General features: G+C 40.7%; 1 protein-coding gene across 2 annotated transcripts in view; it reads right to left on the bottom strand.

The window, feature by feature from the left end:
* The window catches only part of adcy8 (adenylate cyclase 8 (brain)), a 65,593-nt gene that overhangs the window by 18,926 nt on the left and 27,313 nt on the right, over positions 1-19,354 (bottom strand). The window contains exons 6-11 of one of the 2 annotated variants that reach the window (XM_036518674.1): positions 18,960-19,118; positions 14,812-15,082; positions 5,043-5,240; positions 3,174-3,274; positions 1,571-1,772; positions 169-258 (exon numbers count right to left, since the gene is read on the bottom strand). In XM_036518674.1, the coding sequence (XP_036374567.1) occupies positions 169-258; positions 1,571-1,772; positions 3,174-3,274; positions 5,043-5,240; positions 14,812-15,082; positions 18,960-19,118 (1,021 nt within the window). The remainder of the gene's footprint in view (positions 1-168; positions 259-1,570; positions 1,773-3,173; positions 3,275-5,042; positions 5,241-14,811; positions 15,083-18,959; positions 19,119-19,354) is intronic. The other variant, XM_036518676.1, reaches the window with a different exon arrangement.

Below are 19,354 nucleotides of genomic sequence, written 5' to 3'. Positions count from 1 at the left end.
CAAAAATAAATAAACAAAAAAAAAACCAAACACAGATTTCAAACGTATCTTTATAAATTGAAAATTGCATACTTGCCTGACTACAAGGGTCATAACAAATTTGGTTTGGACAGAAGATTATATTGGAAAGAAGATGGACAGACATTATTTGGACAGAAGATGATGTACCTCAGGATAGAAGCATATGTCAGGTATTGAAGCAGAGGAGTTGAACGTCTGGTTCCTGATGGTTGTAGACTTGTCGAAATCACACCACAGCTGGTAATGACAGGAGAGAGGAGGAAAAAAGCGTCACTGTCATATGCATAAATTAAACTTTAAGATCAATGCCATTACATCAAATACGCCCCTTACAGGCAGACAGCAAAATCACACATCATCTTTCAAAGGGGGTGCTCTTTGCCTTTCTTTGTGGCATGCAATTTTTAAGGTGCAAAAAATGATGACAAAAAAGGACGTTATTTCTCCCAGAAAGATTTGCAATGGGAGAGTCTGGAGTGGTATATTTTCAACCTTTTATAACAGGGACAGCTCAATGAAACAGCAGGCTTTTAATCTACGACACATAATGGGGTCTATAAAAGCACATGTGGACCGATTGTACTCACGCAGCATGAGTAATGAAATCCTTAGGGCCTAACTCAATCACAGGGTTATTTTCCCTTCAATTTCTGCATGAGCTGCGTATTAATGTGTATGCAACACAATGGTTCATATTTCTCTTTTTTTCCAAATGTTTAGAAAAGAAACAGTAACATACAAATTAATTAGATTCAGAGCACTGTTTTTTTTAAGAACTCAGCTTCAGTCTTTTTGTTCTCCGTTGTCTTGTCAATAAATCTACCTTCCTGATAATTTCACAGAATTCATTAGAGAGAAGCCTCATTACAATAGATCAGTTTTTGAAGGCACACATTGTACATGTGAGATAATAATAGGTGTCTCCTGCTGGGTCTTATTTTCTGTGGTCTTTGGTAAAGGTTATCAGCTGCAGCGCTCTGCTCCCCACCTCCTGATGACTCCACTAACATTTTTTGATCTGGGCATGTAAATGAGCCAAATTTTGATAAAAATTCAGTGGCCCTCTCGTCGCTCTGAACAGGCATCAGGATGAAGCCAGTGCCCAGATCTTTCAGAATTATGCCTGGGATAGTGCGTCACAGTCAATTAATTTGCCTTGATCTCATTTAGATTTTAGTGGACCACCTCCACATATAATGTGATGTCCTTGGTCGTTTGCTGATTGTTTGGGGGGGTTTGCTGCATGCAATTATTTTTTGTCAGAGATTATAAAGTGCATGGTGAGTTTGAATTGCTGGCATTACAATTCCCATGAACACATACATATTTCAATGCACTGAAGCAACAGAGTCAAAAAGATGAGACCCCGATAGCATGCATCTGTACTGTACATCTACTAAAACCATCTCACGGGCTAATGAATAAAATTCCTTACTATCATCATTTAGAAATGGATGAAATAATTGAAGCTTAAACGGACAATAGACAGAATTAACAAATTCATTCTATGTGCATTGCATGTGCATTTTAAAAGCTGTCCCACACTTACAATGTTGATCATGGCGGCGAGAAAGTTGATGAGGATGGAGACAAAGATGATGACATTCCTGGCCACGTAGGTCTCGTTGATCCAGCAGCAGGCCTTGCGAAGAACCAGAGGCAGACACTTGTAGTCTTCAGCGGTGGTGATCAGCACCAGGGCCGAGTGCAGCATGATGAGGATAGAGAACTGGATCACCATAGTCACCATCCTGCCAAGACACACACACACACATACACACACACACACACACATACATACGCACACAATCAGCTGCCATGAAAGTTAACTATCTCCATATTATGTGGTATCAATTGGTAAGCGTTTGGGCACCTGCCTTCTTTACCTCATAAGTCTCCATGTTAAATATTCCATTTATTACATCTTTTTTGACTGGCAATTATACAGGTTTAATTACTCTCAAATTGTATTTTCTATCGAAGAGTGCATGTGTGTTTGGAGGATGGGGGTGTTAGGGCATAACAAAATCTTTATGGCTTCACTAAATTTCACTCCTGAATATAAACTGTAATGCAATAGTGTGCTATCAAAAGCAATATATGGTGGTAATGTCATTTCATCATCTTTCTTTTTTGGGAGGAGAAGAATGCCTTGTTTCTAGCTCTCTCTGACAATGAGTTTATAATAATATAATCAAGGTTAAATGTGGGTGTGCTTTTTATATAATATCTGGTACATCTCTTATATCTTATATAAGTTGTGTATATTTAACATTTAATGACAGTTATGACAGTTTTCACCAATTTTGCTTGTCATTTTTTTCCTTCCAGTAGGAAGTACAAGGACGCAACTGAATATTAACCAAATGTTTGGTAATTCTTTGATTATTGTGTGTTTGTATTAAAGTACTGACAGCTATTGCAGATGATTATTATCATAACTATTTCTTGTTTAATTCCACATAACAACAGTTTGCACAGTAAATATCTGATCTCTCCCACAATTTGACGATAACTATACAAATGTTCTCTGAAGCAATTAAAGCATGTTTGGCATAAGTCAATAGGAAAAGATGTTTGGTTGCACAGTAAATAATTTAATCATGCTGATGTTAATTGAAAAGCTGAAACAAGGGCTTTTTTGGGTTTGATTTTGTTTAGTTTTGAGTATCACCATACTGCCAGGTGGGATGTCTTAGAATTCATTCTGACATCTCAAACACTGCTTCAGGACAGAACAGGGAAATTGTGTGCCTACATATCTGTTCAGAGGTAGCTTCTTTGACGCACACAAACATTGGCACGACTAGGCTTAGTTATGAGCAGTGTGCTGGTTCTCATGATAACAGCCCCATGGGAGTAGAAATAATGAAACACATCAGGGGATCTGGAATTTAGGAATAACGGGTAGTCACCTGTTCCTGGTCTTAACAGTGACTTGAGAAAAGACAAGAGTGATGAGACAAGAGTGAACTGAACTTTTCGTAACTTTTCGTAACTTCTAATAAAGTCCTATTTCCCTGACTTAAAGAATCCTCTGACATTTCCACTTCAGTTCCCACAATTTTTTACACTTTCATCCATCACATCTCAATACTTCCAAGTACCCATTTCAGGAGCCCACTATGGCTACCCCCAGAGTCTTCCATTACCTTGAGGAGGGAAGTAAGCTCTGGATGGCCGTGATGAATATGAGAACTATGAATGCACAGACCAAGTTGGACTTGAAGACCTCATCCCTCATTTGGGAGTACTGTGGGGAAGGGGAAAAGGGTGGGGGTTGGGGGGAGGGGGTGGGGGTGGGGAAGGAGAAAGAATTCAAACAGACAGGAGAGAAGTAAACACCAGGGCAGCAGCAAGCCGTCAACATCCCACAATGCATAGCCATGATCATGCTACTACTACAGGCAAAAGGGCAGAGAGCACTGGGCAATACTGAGACTGTCAAAACAACACACAGGACGAAGGCATTAGCTATGGCCAATGAGGAACACGCTTCCCAGGTGGAGGTAAAACGTAAGTGAGGATACTGTGTAAACATAGGCTTGTATTCAATCTAGTGCAATGTGACTTGTTTTTCAACATTGAACAGAAAAGTTGAGCAAGTTACTTTTTTTGTTGATCTGCGCAACTGCCAAGCTCACAACAACATTGTGGAAGAGACAAAAAAAGCAGCACTTGCTCAAATTGGTCAACATTAAATACAAACCACAAAGCGAGAGGTTGAATGGGCCCCGTAATGTTCCAATGTCACTATAATTTGGGTAGTGAGATGTACCCTGCTCTCTGCCTCTTTTTCAAAAAGGGCACTGGGAAATTAGCAAGAGGATGCTCAATATGTTTTTAACAGCTATGCCAAAATAAAGAAGTTCAAACATCGACTGACTGAACATTAAGCAAAACCAAAATCAAAACAGGGGAGGGTGGAATGTAGGATTGTAATGGTTAACAAAAGGAAGGAAACATAAGAGAGGGTCGTTTCAACTCAAACGCCAAAGGTGCACCAACAGCGGGGATTACTCATGTAACAAAAAGGGATTAAATAAAGTGTTAAAAAAAAAAAAAAAAAGCTGAAAATGTCAACTTTTTCAACAAGACTTTTAAGGACAATGAGCCCACTGCATACGTTTGGTCATGAGTAAACTAAAGGGGTTTCTGCCATCTCTGTGGAGCCAATCAACTTCGGCAAAGACCAAAGCGTCTTTGTACTGTGTGGTTTTCTATGAACACACCAGGTTATAGCAAGAATTAAATTAGATGGGTAATGATGTAGTTAGCGACTTGTGAAAACTGTCAGCATTATGTGCCCGTATGCATTTGCAGTGCAAAATATAAGCCCTTCAGCAAAATGTAAATCCCAAATTCAAGGTGTCCTTTTGTGTGAGTCTGAGTGGATTTCATGCAGTGCTGCTAAGAATTAAGAACAGCAAGCCATACTTATGTACAGTAACTAGTTTGTTGACAAGACAAGCAACAATATGGACAGTTAGTATAAGGTCCTGTTACACTGTGGGTAGAGTTAAAGGTAGGTGTTTCAGGCTGGTGAGCACCAGTCTTATTATCTGACGTGGTCTAACTACCACCACAAAAAGTGTGCCTGTGTTTTTAACATTCTTTTGCATTTAAGTGAAATATACATGTTTAAGTGCACGTTATGCACATTATCATATAAACAGGGATGACATTGATGGAATAGTACAATTTATTCAAACTAATAGATATATTAACATGTTAACATGTTAACATATTAACATGTGACATCTTTTTGTTATAGCCTAATTGTAACTGGGTAACTGTGTACACTGCAGATCAGTACGCACAATACATTATTTATTAATGTATTGTGTAAATTAATGTATTAAAAATGTGCGTCATGACATCATTTTGGGAGGTGTGTGTGAAGTTCCTTTAGCTTACTCATGGTAAAAGTATGGTAGGCTAATCTTTTTTTTTTTTTTTTTTTTCTTTTAAAAACTTGTATCTTATAGAAAAAAAAAAGAATCTGTCTAAGACCCAGCTACCTTTTCTTCCAGGCTGGAGTCTTTAAACATCAGTGAGAAAGGCTTGATATGCTCTCTTCTCAATTTATCGCCACTCCGTAAGTCGATGGCGCTCTCTATTCGCTTGTTAATTTCCTCAGGGCCAGACTGGACATGCAAAGCTTGAGCGAGATGGTTTGGAAGCAGATTTATTGAATTTCTCGTAAGGGCAGCCAGAGTCTAGGGGGAAAGCACATGCAAATAGAATAAGCCCGCTTGTCCCCCTTCCGGTTAAAAACGAAATGCAATGTTTCTAGATCAAAGAATGGCTCATAGCATTTCATGCATTTTCCCATCCATTCACTCAAGGGGTCTCTAAAACAGTGCTGGAGCTACTGGAAAAAAAGCACTTAAACAAAATCGCAATACTAATTCCAATAAAAGAATAAATATACAGGAAAAAAATAAATGCTGAAGCAAAAATAAATAACAGCAGCAGCAACAACAATATCAATAATAATAATAATAACAATAATAATAATATGTATTACATATTTTCAGTATGAAAACATATATCCAACATTCAAACATTTCTAAGTACTGAAATCCACAATTCATTGACAATACAACAAAGCTATAGTTCAATATTCTAATTCTAAGGAGAAAGTCTGATTAAAATGAAGTTTGCTTAATATGTTTTGGAGATTTATGGTCATCAGTGCTGTATCAATTTACCATCTTGCACGATTTGCTTCCCTAGATTTGAATAAGCAGGCCATATTGGCTTGTGATTTTGCAGCTGTGGAATGATCTTCTGAGTCATATATTTTGTTCTGTCTGGTCTCATGACTAAAAATTCATCAGCAGGGACGCCCTACCTCAACGTTTCAAATGTTCTGTGGTGCTCTTTATAAAACAATTACTCCAGTAGGCATGTACACTTTAGTCTAGATGTAACAGCGGTTAGGATATGCGTTAAGTTGATTTTCTTTAACAGGGTCATTAAGTAGAGGGTTCCAGAGAAAATTATGACACAGACATTTAGACCACAGAGATTTAGTATCAATTAAAATGTCAATCAGGTGACAGGACAAATGGATACTGCTTTTACTAGTGAGAAAAAAAATAACAGCTTTGGCTGATGGCTAAATATGCACTTTGGACAATTTGGTTTGTGTTCATAAGACAGCTGACCATGTTACTGACACTCTTGCAGACAGCTGCCATACAAGTTAATACAGGATGGGCCATGCCTTGCAAAATATATTTGAAAAATAGAAAGGTCTGTATTTTCCCTTAATAGGCTATGAAAGGCAATTCAAAATCGTATTAAAAATTCATCCATGGACTTCGCAGTGGTTCTGCCTGGATTTGGCTTTTTTTATTTCAGCATCGTAAATCTCTTTGGCTGATACGGTTTTCAAGTGATATTAAGTGCAATGATTAGAACAGGTATTTGGCTTTATGGGCCTGTGTTATAATTGGAAAATAATGACTACGGTAGATGGTACTGATCTTTCAAATAAGCGAGAGTTCATTAAAGTCAGTCTAGTAGTCATTACTCTTTCATCATATATTCTTTTAACAGCAAAAGCTATTCAATAAGCTGTATCAGGCAGCAGACTGTCAGCATATAAATATTCCAGTCATGGTATTTTTCACATTTCAAAGATCATACCCTTCATTCCCTTTTTTGTCCTCGAATAAAATGCAATGTTCAATGCCTCACAAGCACAATCTGAAGAGTGAATTTGAAGAGCATATTTATTTCTCCAAAACAATGGACAAATGAACTGACAGAAGAAGTAGGCAACTGTAATTTTGTGTATGGACATTTATGTATATATGTGTGTACATACATTTGTGTATACTGTATATACTCTAAATATACTGTACATGCATAACACTAAGAGGAGAAATACTCGCTGTGATATGGGAATTACAATCACTCACCATGAACCTTCCTCATGATTAACAATTACTCTGAGAGAGAACCTTTATTTCTAATATAAGAGCTCATTCACTTATTAATTAAAAATAAATAGCATGACCCCGGCAGACTGATTTTCCCTGTGATTGTGTTTCCTTTTTGACTTGTGATTCAAATACCTTTGTTTGCACCAAGAAGGTACTCTAATGCAAAGGTGTTAAATTTAATTCCTGGAAACCAAACACACACTGATCGGCGCTTCAACCCTCTCTGTTAATTAGCTCAACTATGCTCTGAGTGTTTGGGGATATGCCTAAACTAATTAGACTCATCAAGCCAGGGGAATTTGTTTAGCCAGAATCTTCAGCTCCCTCATGAACTTTCTCCCTGTCTTTTCCTTTTCATAAATAAAAGTGAATGATGCTTACAGGTGTGAGAATGGCAAATTGGAAATCAAAGGTATCACGTTTTCATGATTTTTTTTTGTAATTAAAAGATATAGTACTGCCCCTCTTTAAGACCCTCAAGGTTCTGCTGGTAACCAAACCAAGCCTTTGATTTCAGTGACAGTTTTATGGCCTAGTTTGTGCTTCAGCATGCAGTAAATGCTATGCCATCATTGTCTGCAGGCAAAAACACTGTACGCTCACCTCCAGAATTTTTCGTATTGTTAGACATAAGAAATGGTATTAGTATTACAGTGAGTCTATGTAGGCTTGCGTAAATATTAAGTTGACCAAATACCACAGTATGCAGTCAACCAAAAGATTTTTTGCATATAGGCTAATGATATAAATAAATATTCATTAAATCTATACATACAATTCTAGCAATCTGATACATTCTAGCCATTCCAGACTGGTTCAAGGATCAAAGCCTGGTGCTTTCACTTTTGGGTTAAAAATGGAAAATAAAGCTGATTGTCATTGTGCTTGTGGTTCTGAGGAACATTTGCTCACTTTAAAACAGCCAATATATAAATCATTTTGGCCATTTCCCAGCGGTTAAATGGGCCTCTGTTAGAACAAGATTGTTGATTTCTGACAGCTCTTCTTTCCGTGTCACCAGACAGGGCCCAAATAAAACCATAAAACTTCCGTTCTAAAACAGTTTGTCATTTCTTCATTCCCACATTTATGGTGAAATAACACCAGTGGCAGGGTTATGACTCTCTTGACAGATGCGAGTCCGACCACCCCCTCCTCCATCCTGAGGACGGCTGTAATCACAGTGACCGCTTTCAGGCTGTGATAGCCAGCCCCACCCCAAACCATCCATTTCCCTTGTTCTCGCCTCCTTTCACATGCAGACTCCACCCACCTGCTGTAGAAAATAGAATTTTTAACTCAATTCAGCCCCCCCACCCCGCAGCACCCTTGGCGTCAGCTTGTGTAAACACATGAGAATACAATCTATGCTGCCTCACCTTATTTCATTGCAGGGAAGAACAAAAAAAGTTGAAAACTATTTACTTTAAAGGCTGGGTGGTTTGCTCAGTGAAAGGGCAGGCAGATAGGGTGAGAATGATAATGAAGGTCGTCTCTATATAAGCGCACACATTTAAATATTGAAAATGGGCAGAACTCGGCCGATATGCCGCGGATCATCCCGAAAGCTCTCATGCGCCGAAATTAATGGGAATATCATTTTCAAAAAGGATGCGAGGGCCATAGCTGCGAAGGCAGGATGTGGATATTGAGTCTCCAATGTTATGTGGCACCACCCCCCCGCTCTCCACTGCTTTGCTTTGATGTTGTTTTTCAAAAAAAAAAAAAGAAGAAAAGGTACGCCATCCCGACAGCTTTCCGTTTTATTCTTATCTCCCCCAGCACAGCCCTGCGCCACAGCTCGGAAACTCGAACAATATCCCACAATGCATGTCATCCCGCATCCACCACGCCACCCCTGGAGAAAGGATGACATGTGCATCTGTACTGACTCACAAAAACAGGCAGCTTTGTTGGGGGAAAAAAAAAAACAAACAACGAAAAAAAAGCCTCACCCAATATTGTTAAATAACACAATTGCTGCTTCAGATGACAATGCAAAGCAGCTGTCATCCCCCCCCCCACAATGATTTCCATCTTCGGCGCTCGGCACAACTAAACAACAACAACAAAAAAATAATTACAGTCGCCTTTGTTGGCAGAAAAAAAAAATCCTTCCGATGGTTGAACAAAGAACAAAAGAAGACACTCAGTTCGGTGCCTCTGTTACAGGGTGCTGAACTCATGGTAAACCTATAAAAAGGCCGGGAGGCTGCATTTAAGATCGTATCCTCTTCACGAGGAAAAGGTTTTCCTCCAGCCACAACAGGAGGAGTGGACTGAATGCCATCACACAGCCCTACCAGCTCCTCAGGCTGTGCGGGCTGAACTAATGGATGTATTTCATCTTGGCGTTTCCTCATTAGTGTTTGAGGTATGTGTTTTTGCTGGAAGCAGTGAACGATTGTGAGGATACATACATCAAATGATGTATTTAATGCACCAGAAGACATGTATTTTTATGCAGGCCATGTGACATAGCAGGCCTCACAGGCATAAAGCTAATAAGGAGATTCTTCTTCAATTGGAAAAAAAAAGGTTATACATAATTTGCCTGTGGCAGGAGGAACCTAGTCATTTCTTGTTTATATTTCATGTTTTATGATGCTATTTATATTCAGTAAATTCATTTATATAAATCTAGTCTTTAAAGATCCTGCTTTTTAATAAATATACAGTCGGACAGGTATCAGCTCCTCTTAAAGATATTTCACACAGCACCATGTAAAAGGCAGTTGTAATGCACAGCACAGCAACAGTATGTCAAGTAACAGTTAAAGTGTGTTCAAACATCGTGATAATTATGATCATGAAAATCATTTTCATCTGAACAGCTTTTGATTGAACAAACTTAAGGGTTAGGCAGTAATAAAGTGTATATAGTAGATTTAGTTATACAATATAGCCTGGAGATATAGATAGCTAATTAAGGAACTAATTCTTTAAGGCCTTAACAGACCTGAGTGGCATTGTAGGAATATCAATGGTGTCCTATCTGGTAATGCATTGGTATTTGAAACACATTTATTATCTTTACTACATGAAGGTTTTAAGCTGCTGAATTATTGTCATTGCTGTCAGTCAGCGGAATGTTCTAGTTTAGTTCAATTTGGCACAAGAAGTTCATTCGTTGACTTGTACTACTTAAAATTAAAAAGACATAGTTTCCTTAGGGCTCATACATGACACACACATCAGTCATCACTAAGGGAGCATTTGAGATGTTAAAGATTCATCTTATTTTAGCACTTATTCAATAGTCAGTACTCGTAAAACATTAGCATAGCTGCATTTTGCTACTTTCTGTTGACCTTGATGAAAATTGCGGCAGGGTACCACATGCTACGTGTCCCATGCTGCTCGAGTGCATTAACTGTCCTTGTATTGCTATCATTTCTCACTTCCTCAGGGATACAATGGTGTGAACTATAGAAACACTCCTCACAGTGACAGCAGGGGCATTACCACTCAAACGTGAAACATGAACGCATCGCTATCAAAGGACTTTTCTTCGTGGGGGGGAGAGACAGAGAACATCTTAAGCAAATGCTTTCCTTTTTTAGTAAACTCATTGCCTCAGCAGCAAATGTCAGGTACTCCAGCATCGGTGGAAAGGCATGACATCTGATGAGGCTTCTTTGAAGTGAAAGTCTCATGACACGATAACACATGTCATAAAAGACTTCAAAAGACCAGGAAGTCATAAAAGAAGAAAATAAATACAGCAAAACGGGAAGCATCATACTCTATGCAGCTATGGTGAGGGAATCCAATTTCATACACTGGAACTGCATGCTTGTATAGCAGTAGCATTTTGCTATGCAACAGACAATAAGTGGCCCTAGAATCTAACATCAAAGGTAAGAATGATTTCAAAATCCACTTACCCCTTTGAACTGAAAAATCTGCACTAGCTGACGGAAAAACTATAGTATTTTTGCAAGTACATGTGTGCATTCAGGTTATCAACAAATAATTTCATTAGTTCATTTTTAATACATTTAAGTGAATTGCCATTTACCATGGTGATAAACTATGCAATAAGCTCTTTTACAAGTTTAAGGTTCAGTGATACCCGTTACTCATACTAGTTAACTATATACTCGGCCCTGTATCATAGGTTAGGTTTGTTAAATACTACCCTCATGCAATGATACAGAAGACACTCTATACTTGACCAAATCACTAGTGAACCTACATTTCAAAGATATGAATAAATGAATAGTTTACACACAACAAAGTTTAAAGGGTACACCAATAGGCAAGCACACTATATTACTGCCCACGACATCTGCTTTGAGTAATGTGTATTAAACTCACTTTAAAGTGACTGTCCATTCTCTCTCAGAGGCAGTGCAAGATCAACAATTTTCTGATCATCATGCAAGAACAAATATTTTCATTTTTTCTTTTCTGGACATAGGATCACTGATTACCACAACAGACCAGCTGAACAGCTTGTTCATAATATAATTCTGTATTTGTATATCTTCTTGTGTGAAATTTAGGGAAATTTAGCTATCCAGAACTGAGATCTGTCTTCAGCCTTTTCTACTGATCTACTGGGTGTAATAATGTTTCATGGGTTATCCCCTTCAACAACACATGCTGAATGAAGACTTATAAAAGGCAAAAACAACCAAACCATAATGTTCATAATGACTGGGCTATGCCTGCACAAAATTGCCCGGAAACATGGAGCACTTTCTTTCTTTTTCGATAAGAACTTGTTACAATACCTACAATCTGAGCTCAGCACAAACAAGGAAAAATCCATTCGATCCAAAAAATGCATGGTTCGTAAACCATCACAGATGTGTGCTTATGCTTGGAGTGCTCGCCTGTTTACCCGCTGGCTGCTCCGTCGGCCCAGCGGCCTCAAACCGTCAGAAATGTCAAGGGCATCAGCACTTTCAGCCACCTCAGCATATCTTTCCAGAACATGGGCTGATCTGAGTTCCCAGCAGAGCGGCAAACAGAGTGCCCTTTGACCCCCGCACCGAGCGGCACCTGGGCGATATGCCTGTCAAGGTGCTGTAATGCTGCCTTTCACAAATGATGTCTCTGCACTCCTGCATCACGCATTGTGAGGATGAGGAAAACGCTAACCGCTGCCACATGTATGCATGACTATAGTTTCAGGATCCTAATGTTTATGTTTCTGTTATATGTTGTAAATAGTCATGCTATGGACCCAACAATAACAGGGAGAGATCGTATGACCCCCATGAAGACATATGTTAATGTCACCTATGCAAAGTACTTAGATACACTCTGTCATTAATGATATGATCATTTTCCTTCCGTATGTATAATACATGTTCATTGCTTTTTAGTTTCCCGAGTGAAAAATGAAAAATGTGACTTCAGTTCAATCCAAAACACTATGTTGTGTTGGAATGTCACATGGACATTTTTTAGATCAACCAGCTTAGAGTAATGGCAAAATCCACACTTGATTAATGTTTGCCACTACAGAACCTCCCAGGCCATCAGCTGGACAGCTTTCTAAAAATACGCACCTAATATGCTCACGGGGATTAAAAAGCAGGATCACTAAAATAGAAAGAACCCCAGCCCCCTCAACACACACACTTCCTCAGCCAGAGCCAGAAGCCATCATTTTAACAGGTGTGTGTAATACATGTTTTGCATATCAATGCAACCTGCCATCGCCTTTGTGTTATTTCCACAGACAGCCTGGCAGCAGCAATCATTCCTGCTGCTCGGAACTTCATTTTTTTTTTTTTGGTGAGCTACAGAAAACAAACTGCAGACTCAACAGTACCTCGGCGGTTATGAAACACGGCGACTTGTGTAATACCAGCCGAACACAAGCGCAGCAACTGCGCAACACTGACTGTACGCAGGCAAAACAACTGCGTAACACTGACTGTACGCAGGCAAATCAACTGCGCAACGCTGACTGTACGCAAGCAAGTCAACTGCGCAACACTGACTGTACGCAGGCAAATCAACTCTGAAACACTGACTGTATGCTGGCAAATCAACTGCGTAATACTGTCTGCATGCAAGTAGAGCGACTACGCAATATTGACTGTTGACCAAATGCAGAGCCAGGAAGAGCGCGCGGCTGCTCATCACTCCGTGAATGTCACTGAGTATGTGGCCTAGACAGGAGGAGAAAACTGAGACAGGCTCTGTACAGGACCAGCGTATACGCATCTCACAATACACAACTCTGGGTCAGCGCATCAAGCTGGATCTGTCCAGAGGCTAGGCTCTGTAATGCTCTGTCACAGGCAGCCATTTTTGTGTTTGTATGGTACGCGCGACACACCAGGGAGAACATCAGTGGGAGAGGCTTCGTGCTGACGCTCGTCACGGAGCTCTCCTTCTGGGAGGAGTTCTATAAACTGCCAAGCAGCTGGCGGCTGCTACCAACGCTGCACCAGGCGTGACGGGCGAGAGGCAGCAGCGCCAGGCAGCCACACGCAGGACATGGGAAAGATACACGGAGTGCGGGAAGAAACGCTGTAGATGTTGAGAAATGTATGTACTCAGTACATATATAAAGTAACACTTTTTTATGGTTATAGAAGTGGTGCATTATGCGTAAATTGATCATAGCCTAGATGGTCATGTTAAGTTAAACCCTGGCACCTCCAGGGATAGGGTCTTTAGTGTTGCTCTCAGCATTCAAGGCGTGTACAGTGTGGTGCTGTTCGACTTTTCGATTATGTGTATGATGGCTATTTCTCAAATCTGTCCTCGGAACAAATTGCAACGCGTTCAGATCCGAGCAATTCTTTCTGTATTTCTAACACTCAGATGCACTTCAATAGCATAGTCAATCAAGTCTATTGTTTTCCAAGAGCCAATACACTAACACAATGGCCACATAACTCTGTTGCCAGAAGAGCAACTCTGCATCAGCGAGTCCCAGGAATCAGGCCCGTGAATATTAACGGTGCCTGGATGCGGCCCTGTTAATGTTTAACGGCGACACGGGGGCCGCGGAACCGGAGGCTCGACAAATTATACCCTGACAGCAATTCTGGATAAGAGCTCTGCCGGGATGCAACGACATGACTTGCTGTAAGGATGCCAGAGCGCTTTAAAGCTAAGCTGAAAAGCGGCGGAGCACTCTTGCTCTGCGCCCTAACAGATTGGTGCGCCCAGGGCCGGGCAGCGGAAGTACAAATCATTTCAACTTAGTCATCGGGGGGCTGCCATATGGCCTCGGGTTTACCGCAGAGGGGTGGCGGCCGTCTGCTGTGACGCCGCCGCCGCTTCGTTCCTCTCTAAAGGGACCCGAGCTCGATGTGACACAAGCCCGCAGGGAACTCGAAATGTGCAGGGGCTCAATCTCTGGAGCACGGGAGAGGGGGCATGAGTGTGATCTGTCCTCAGAGGGACCTGGTGGGGAAATTGGCCCGGTGGGAGTGCTGTACCTGCTAAAACACCCCCCCCCTGCCAGAGGGGCAGGTATTTGTAGACTAATGACGTGTGAATACGGCCTCTGCTCCATAATAGTACAGTATTAAAAATAAAATTATATTGCAGCATTCTACACTGAGGTCTTTCTGCAGACAACACGGTCTTTCATGGTCGTCATCAAAATCTGGGACACGACAAGCAAGACAAAAAACAACAATAAAAAAAGTTGCAGATATATGAACAAATATCAACTGAAATAAATAAAAACATAAACTAGAAAATAAATCAACAAAAAACACACAAAAAAATAAACCTCCAGCAAAAAGGAAAAGGACCCCATGGCATCACTCACACATGCACCCAGACCGAACAGGGCGGAGGGTGGGGGAGTTGGGGGGGGGGTGGGAGTTAGGCGCGGGAGGGGGGCACTTACGTTCTGCTTGCCCACGATGTTGTCGAAGGGCAGCTCGGGGCTCCAGGAGCCCTCTGTGAAGGTGGCACTGCTGCTGCGGCGGTCAGCCGAGCTGACAGACTCCTTCATGATGTCCTCGGGCAGGGAGAGCAGGCTCTCCTCGGGCTGCTTGATCAGGTACGTCTCGATGTTGTGCCGGCGCAGGAAGTCGTTGCGCTCCTTGCCGTGGCCCTCCTCCACCTCGTAGTCGCCGTTCAGGCAGTCCAGGGCCGCCTTGGAGATGTGGATCCTCCTGGGGGACAGAAAACGTGAAAATCAGGGACTGGCCTCTGTTAACAGGTGCTTCTTTGCCATTTCCACTGGTTTTATTTCTGGCAAGCTGACCCCATTTTAGCAGTGTTTCTCAATCCTACTCCTGGAGGCCAGCTGTCCTGCATATCTTCTATCTATCCTTGCTCTACCTACCTGACTGAACTCATCAGTGGCACTTTTGATTAGCTGAGCACACATGATTTAATCAAGCAGCAAGGATAGATAGAAGATATGCAGGACAGTGGGCCTCCAGGAATAGGATTGAGACACTGCTTTATAGCATAGTGTGTAAGGCAAAGACTAGTAACAACACACTTTTCTATGTGTGACAAAATTCTAACTAGATAGCATTATGTATAATGCTACAGCTTGTTCTCCATATGGCTACTGCTACTCTATATTCCTCAGGTACACATATCTATACATGTCATCTGTAGCTGTAATAATTATCATCTCTGCATTTCACTGCATTTGATCAAACATATAGTATATTCGGAGCTCTCTGTGATCAGTCAGAACTGAGCTGTCTTCACATCAAGTGAGCGTACCAGCCTGCTTTATGAAAAATGTAACAGAAACAGCCTCTGCTGGAATTCCAGCTGTCCAAATATGAGCACTGGGCCAATGCCGGCACCACCACCAAGCAACAGAAAACAGTCAAAATCCAACCAGTCGTTTAGGCTCTGAATGTCAAAACGTCTTCTTAAAATTGTTCGCTGTCTGTCTGTCAGTAAACGGGTTATGCTAAACTTCTGCTAACGCCATGCATGCCCACAAGGGAGTCACCTGTAAATATGTATTCACAATCTTCACTCATTTATGTACTACTAATCTTACCCAGAAGGATACCCTTGGGCAACAGTAAAATCACCCTGGCATTAGGCTTTGAAGAGTTAATCATTACAGATTAGTTAATCATAAACTCTAAAATCATCATTGCATTCTCGAACAGAACAGTGTTTCTGAGAATATACATATTTTTCCTTTCACAGCCGGTGTCACCAGGCGGAATGTCAAGCTGTTCAGTCATGCTTGTGCATACATGACACAGGCCACAGCCGGTTGCTGAGATATTTAACTGTCTTGCCAAGGGGCAGCTGGCATTTCAAGGGCTGAGAGGGGCCGATCGCCTTGTTTTGAAAACCTAGAAAGCACTGGAGCTCATAGTCCAAAAAAAAAAAAACCCTACCTTATCCTTAATATCTAAATTGTTTCCAAGCACTCTAACAGTGTATTATTAAGTCAGATGGATTAGTATTTTCATCATGATGGCACACTGATTAAATCCTTTGGTTTTCCATGGGGGTCAATATTCTGGTAAAAGCTTGATTAACTCTAATCAAGCCCTTCCCTTTTTAATATGAAAACAGTTGAATCAAGTGTGCTGTAATATACCTCCAGAACCTCGTATAATCACCGCACAGAATACAATTTAATTTTGTTCAGGCGGCGCGTTTCAGTGATGCAGAATTTCATTTAAAACATTAAAAACAAAAATCTAATTTGCGTAGCTATTGGATGCATAATTTAACACACGCAATTCTGTGATTTTTTTTTTTTTTTCATGAAAGTGGCGTATAATATAATATAATTGTGAACTAGCATTAAGTCAGTTATAAATTGCCATGAAAAATGTTTTAGTCAATTTGCTTCAAAACTGAGCGCTGTGCTATATTTGCTTCATTTTCTGATAAGAGTTTGATTAAGTTTAAACACATCCTTCAATTGGTAATATGAAAACTATTTTGCTGTGTTTGGCACAATAGTTGCATGTAAAACCTAGTCAAACGAAGAAACAAATAATGTCTGATCATGCAGTGCGTCTGAATTACACTTTTAGAAAGAGACTAGTGACATTGTAGGAGAATAACCTATAACAAAAGAGAACATTTTTTTCCATACTCATTACATTTATGGTTTTTTAAAAATTAGATGTTGGCACAAAATCCTACACAGTGAAAATATGTTATTACTAGGGCATGTGTTCTTGGTGATGTCATACAGCCAAGGTCCTGCCCTTTTTTCAGCTCCCCAGGCTGATGTAAACAAGACCTCATTTTCATGCCAAAAATGGCCTGGCTTCTAAACCACGGCCTCACACCCATAATTGGTTGAGATGTGGTTGAATACACTTTCTTCCAAAATATTTCTGGTCATTATGGTCTTTTTTGGCTGTCCATAAATGAGACGTAAAACTAACATGGGCATTCTGACCTTTTGTGATTTTGGTAATAAACTAAAATTGCCATTTTGCAGTACATTCACGTTATTTTAAACGGAACATTTACTGTACATGTAGGTGGTTATTGGTTGCATGTGAGTAGGAGCGTGTGATGTTCTTAACTTTGTTTTATTATTTTAAGGTAATAAAATTATTACAAAAACCAAAGTGCAAATTGAAAGGAGTTGGCCTCATTACTTGCTTTATTCTTGCCATTAGTGAAACGGTATATCGTCAATCGTAAACCTTTCATTTGCTTGAAACCAAGGAAGGGGGTGCTGTCTGGTGCAGCTAAATAGATCCATCCACAAAAAAGAGCTACATTTTCTTTTACTCAAGAAAATTCATCTCAAAGGTTTGCAGTGTAAGGACTAATAACTTGCCATGACAAAACATAAGGAATGAAACCCATCGCTCCCTTCATGTCAGTCTAATTAGGGCAAATGTATTTTTCAAAAGCTTATTGATGTTGTCTAGGCTCCAGTGCACAGATTTCATTGGGACACAAAGGATGCTCCTCTTCTGATGGGATTGTGTGATTAATGTGTATATAAGTCTCTTTCACAGTGACCTTGGGGATGTGGGGGGGATACTCATTTCATTCAGTGACCTGGGTATGAAACGCAGGAGTGCACTTGAATGCCCTGTGCCCTATAGAGTTTGCACTGTCAGTGGATACTCAAGAGGGAGGGAATGTTTCCACTGAAATAAGGAAACTGGGAGTGGCCATTTTATATTTAGGAGCAATATGGGATGGCATGTTCCAAAAGAGAGGGCTCATGGGGGGAAAAAAAAGAAAAACCAGCAGCAGTGGCCAGGGCATGTGTCAGAAGAGCTTGTTTGTGAGTGACTTTTCACCTTCAGTAGTATCCTTTCTTTGGGTAAACAATCATCAGTTTAGCCATGCCAAGGTACCAAAGCATTGAGTATGTAGAATATTTCAAGAGATTTAGCTGAACCAGAACCAGTCTACCCACAAGCAGCTGAGAAAGCAGCAAAATGCTAATTATACCAGCAGAGGAGACAACAACAGGCAGTAAACTGAGCTTTTGACACTTGTGATAGAAATCCTTTTGCAATATGAACGGCAGGCTAGGAAATGCCGACTGGCAGCATAAAGTTCTGTCTGTTTCCCAGGTTACCATTAAAACAATGCCCGAAGACCCTGTTGATATTTTACAATTCCAGTCACCTGTCATGCTTATTTTAGCCCCTAAGATATCAGAAAAATCCTGTTTTTTTTTCTCACCAATATTGAATTCAGAACCAGAGCTGACACTGGAGCGCTTCATTTGAGTATCAGATTTACATCGGCTGTTTTTCCTTTCCTCATCTAACGTCAACAATAATATGCAGGACAGTTAGGATGTCAAAGCAATATTCCTATAAATATGCTCTGGGCTGCACTTTGCACCTGTTAGCTTGCTGCATGAATCCAAAAAGCTGTGACAAATCAGCCACGGAAGTGACCCCAATTTACATACCGTGAATCAGTTAAATGTGGAGGTACTGCCAACAGCAGCCCTTCTCCATCTTTAAAAAGGATAGTGGTTTTGGGATAGCCCTCGAAACATGCCCCCAGTTCTGAGGTATTTAATTCCTACACTGTGTCAAACAGAGGAGCCCTCCCACTCACCCTGGGATGCCGCCCGACTCGAGCTTGTTGGCGATGTCCACGTCCCAGGACCAGACGTCGAACTGCCACTTGCGCAGGCCCAGAACACCACACAGGACGGAGCCGGAGTGGATGCCGATCCGCATGTCGATATCGTGCTTCGTGCGGGACCTGACATACCTGCTCCGACAGCGGAAAGAGAAGCGCTTACACCTGGATTCAGTCTTGCCTTTTTTGCACCTTGTTTCTAAGTTCGTACAACAGATTTAACTCAGCCTAACTTTTCAAAATTAGTGTGTGTGTGTGTGTGTGTGTGTGTGTGTGTGTGTGTGTGTGTGAAGTTGATGCCTATGCATGAGTTTCTTTCCACAAAAAAACATACTTTTAAACTTTTAAACTATTTAAACTTTTTTTTT

Source organism: Megalops cyprinoides, chromosome 24, assembly GCF_013368585.1.
Source record: "Megalops cyprinoides isolate fMegCyp1 chromosome 24, fMegCyp1.pri, whole genome shotgun sequence".
Classification (NCBI taxonomy): Eukaryota; Metazoa; Chordata; class Actinopteri; order Elopiformes; family Megalopidae; genus Megalops; species Megalops cyprinoides.
The sequence above is the reverse complement of the archived record's forward strand: the minus strand, read 5'-3'. Positions and strand labels throughout refer to the sequence as shown.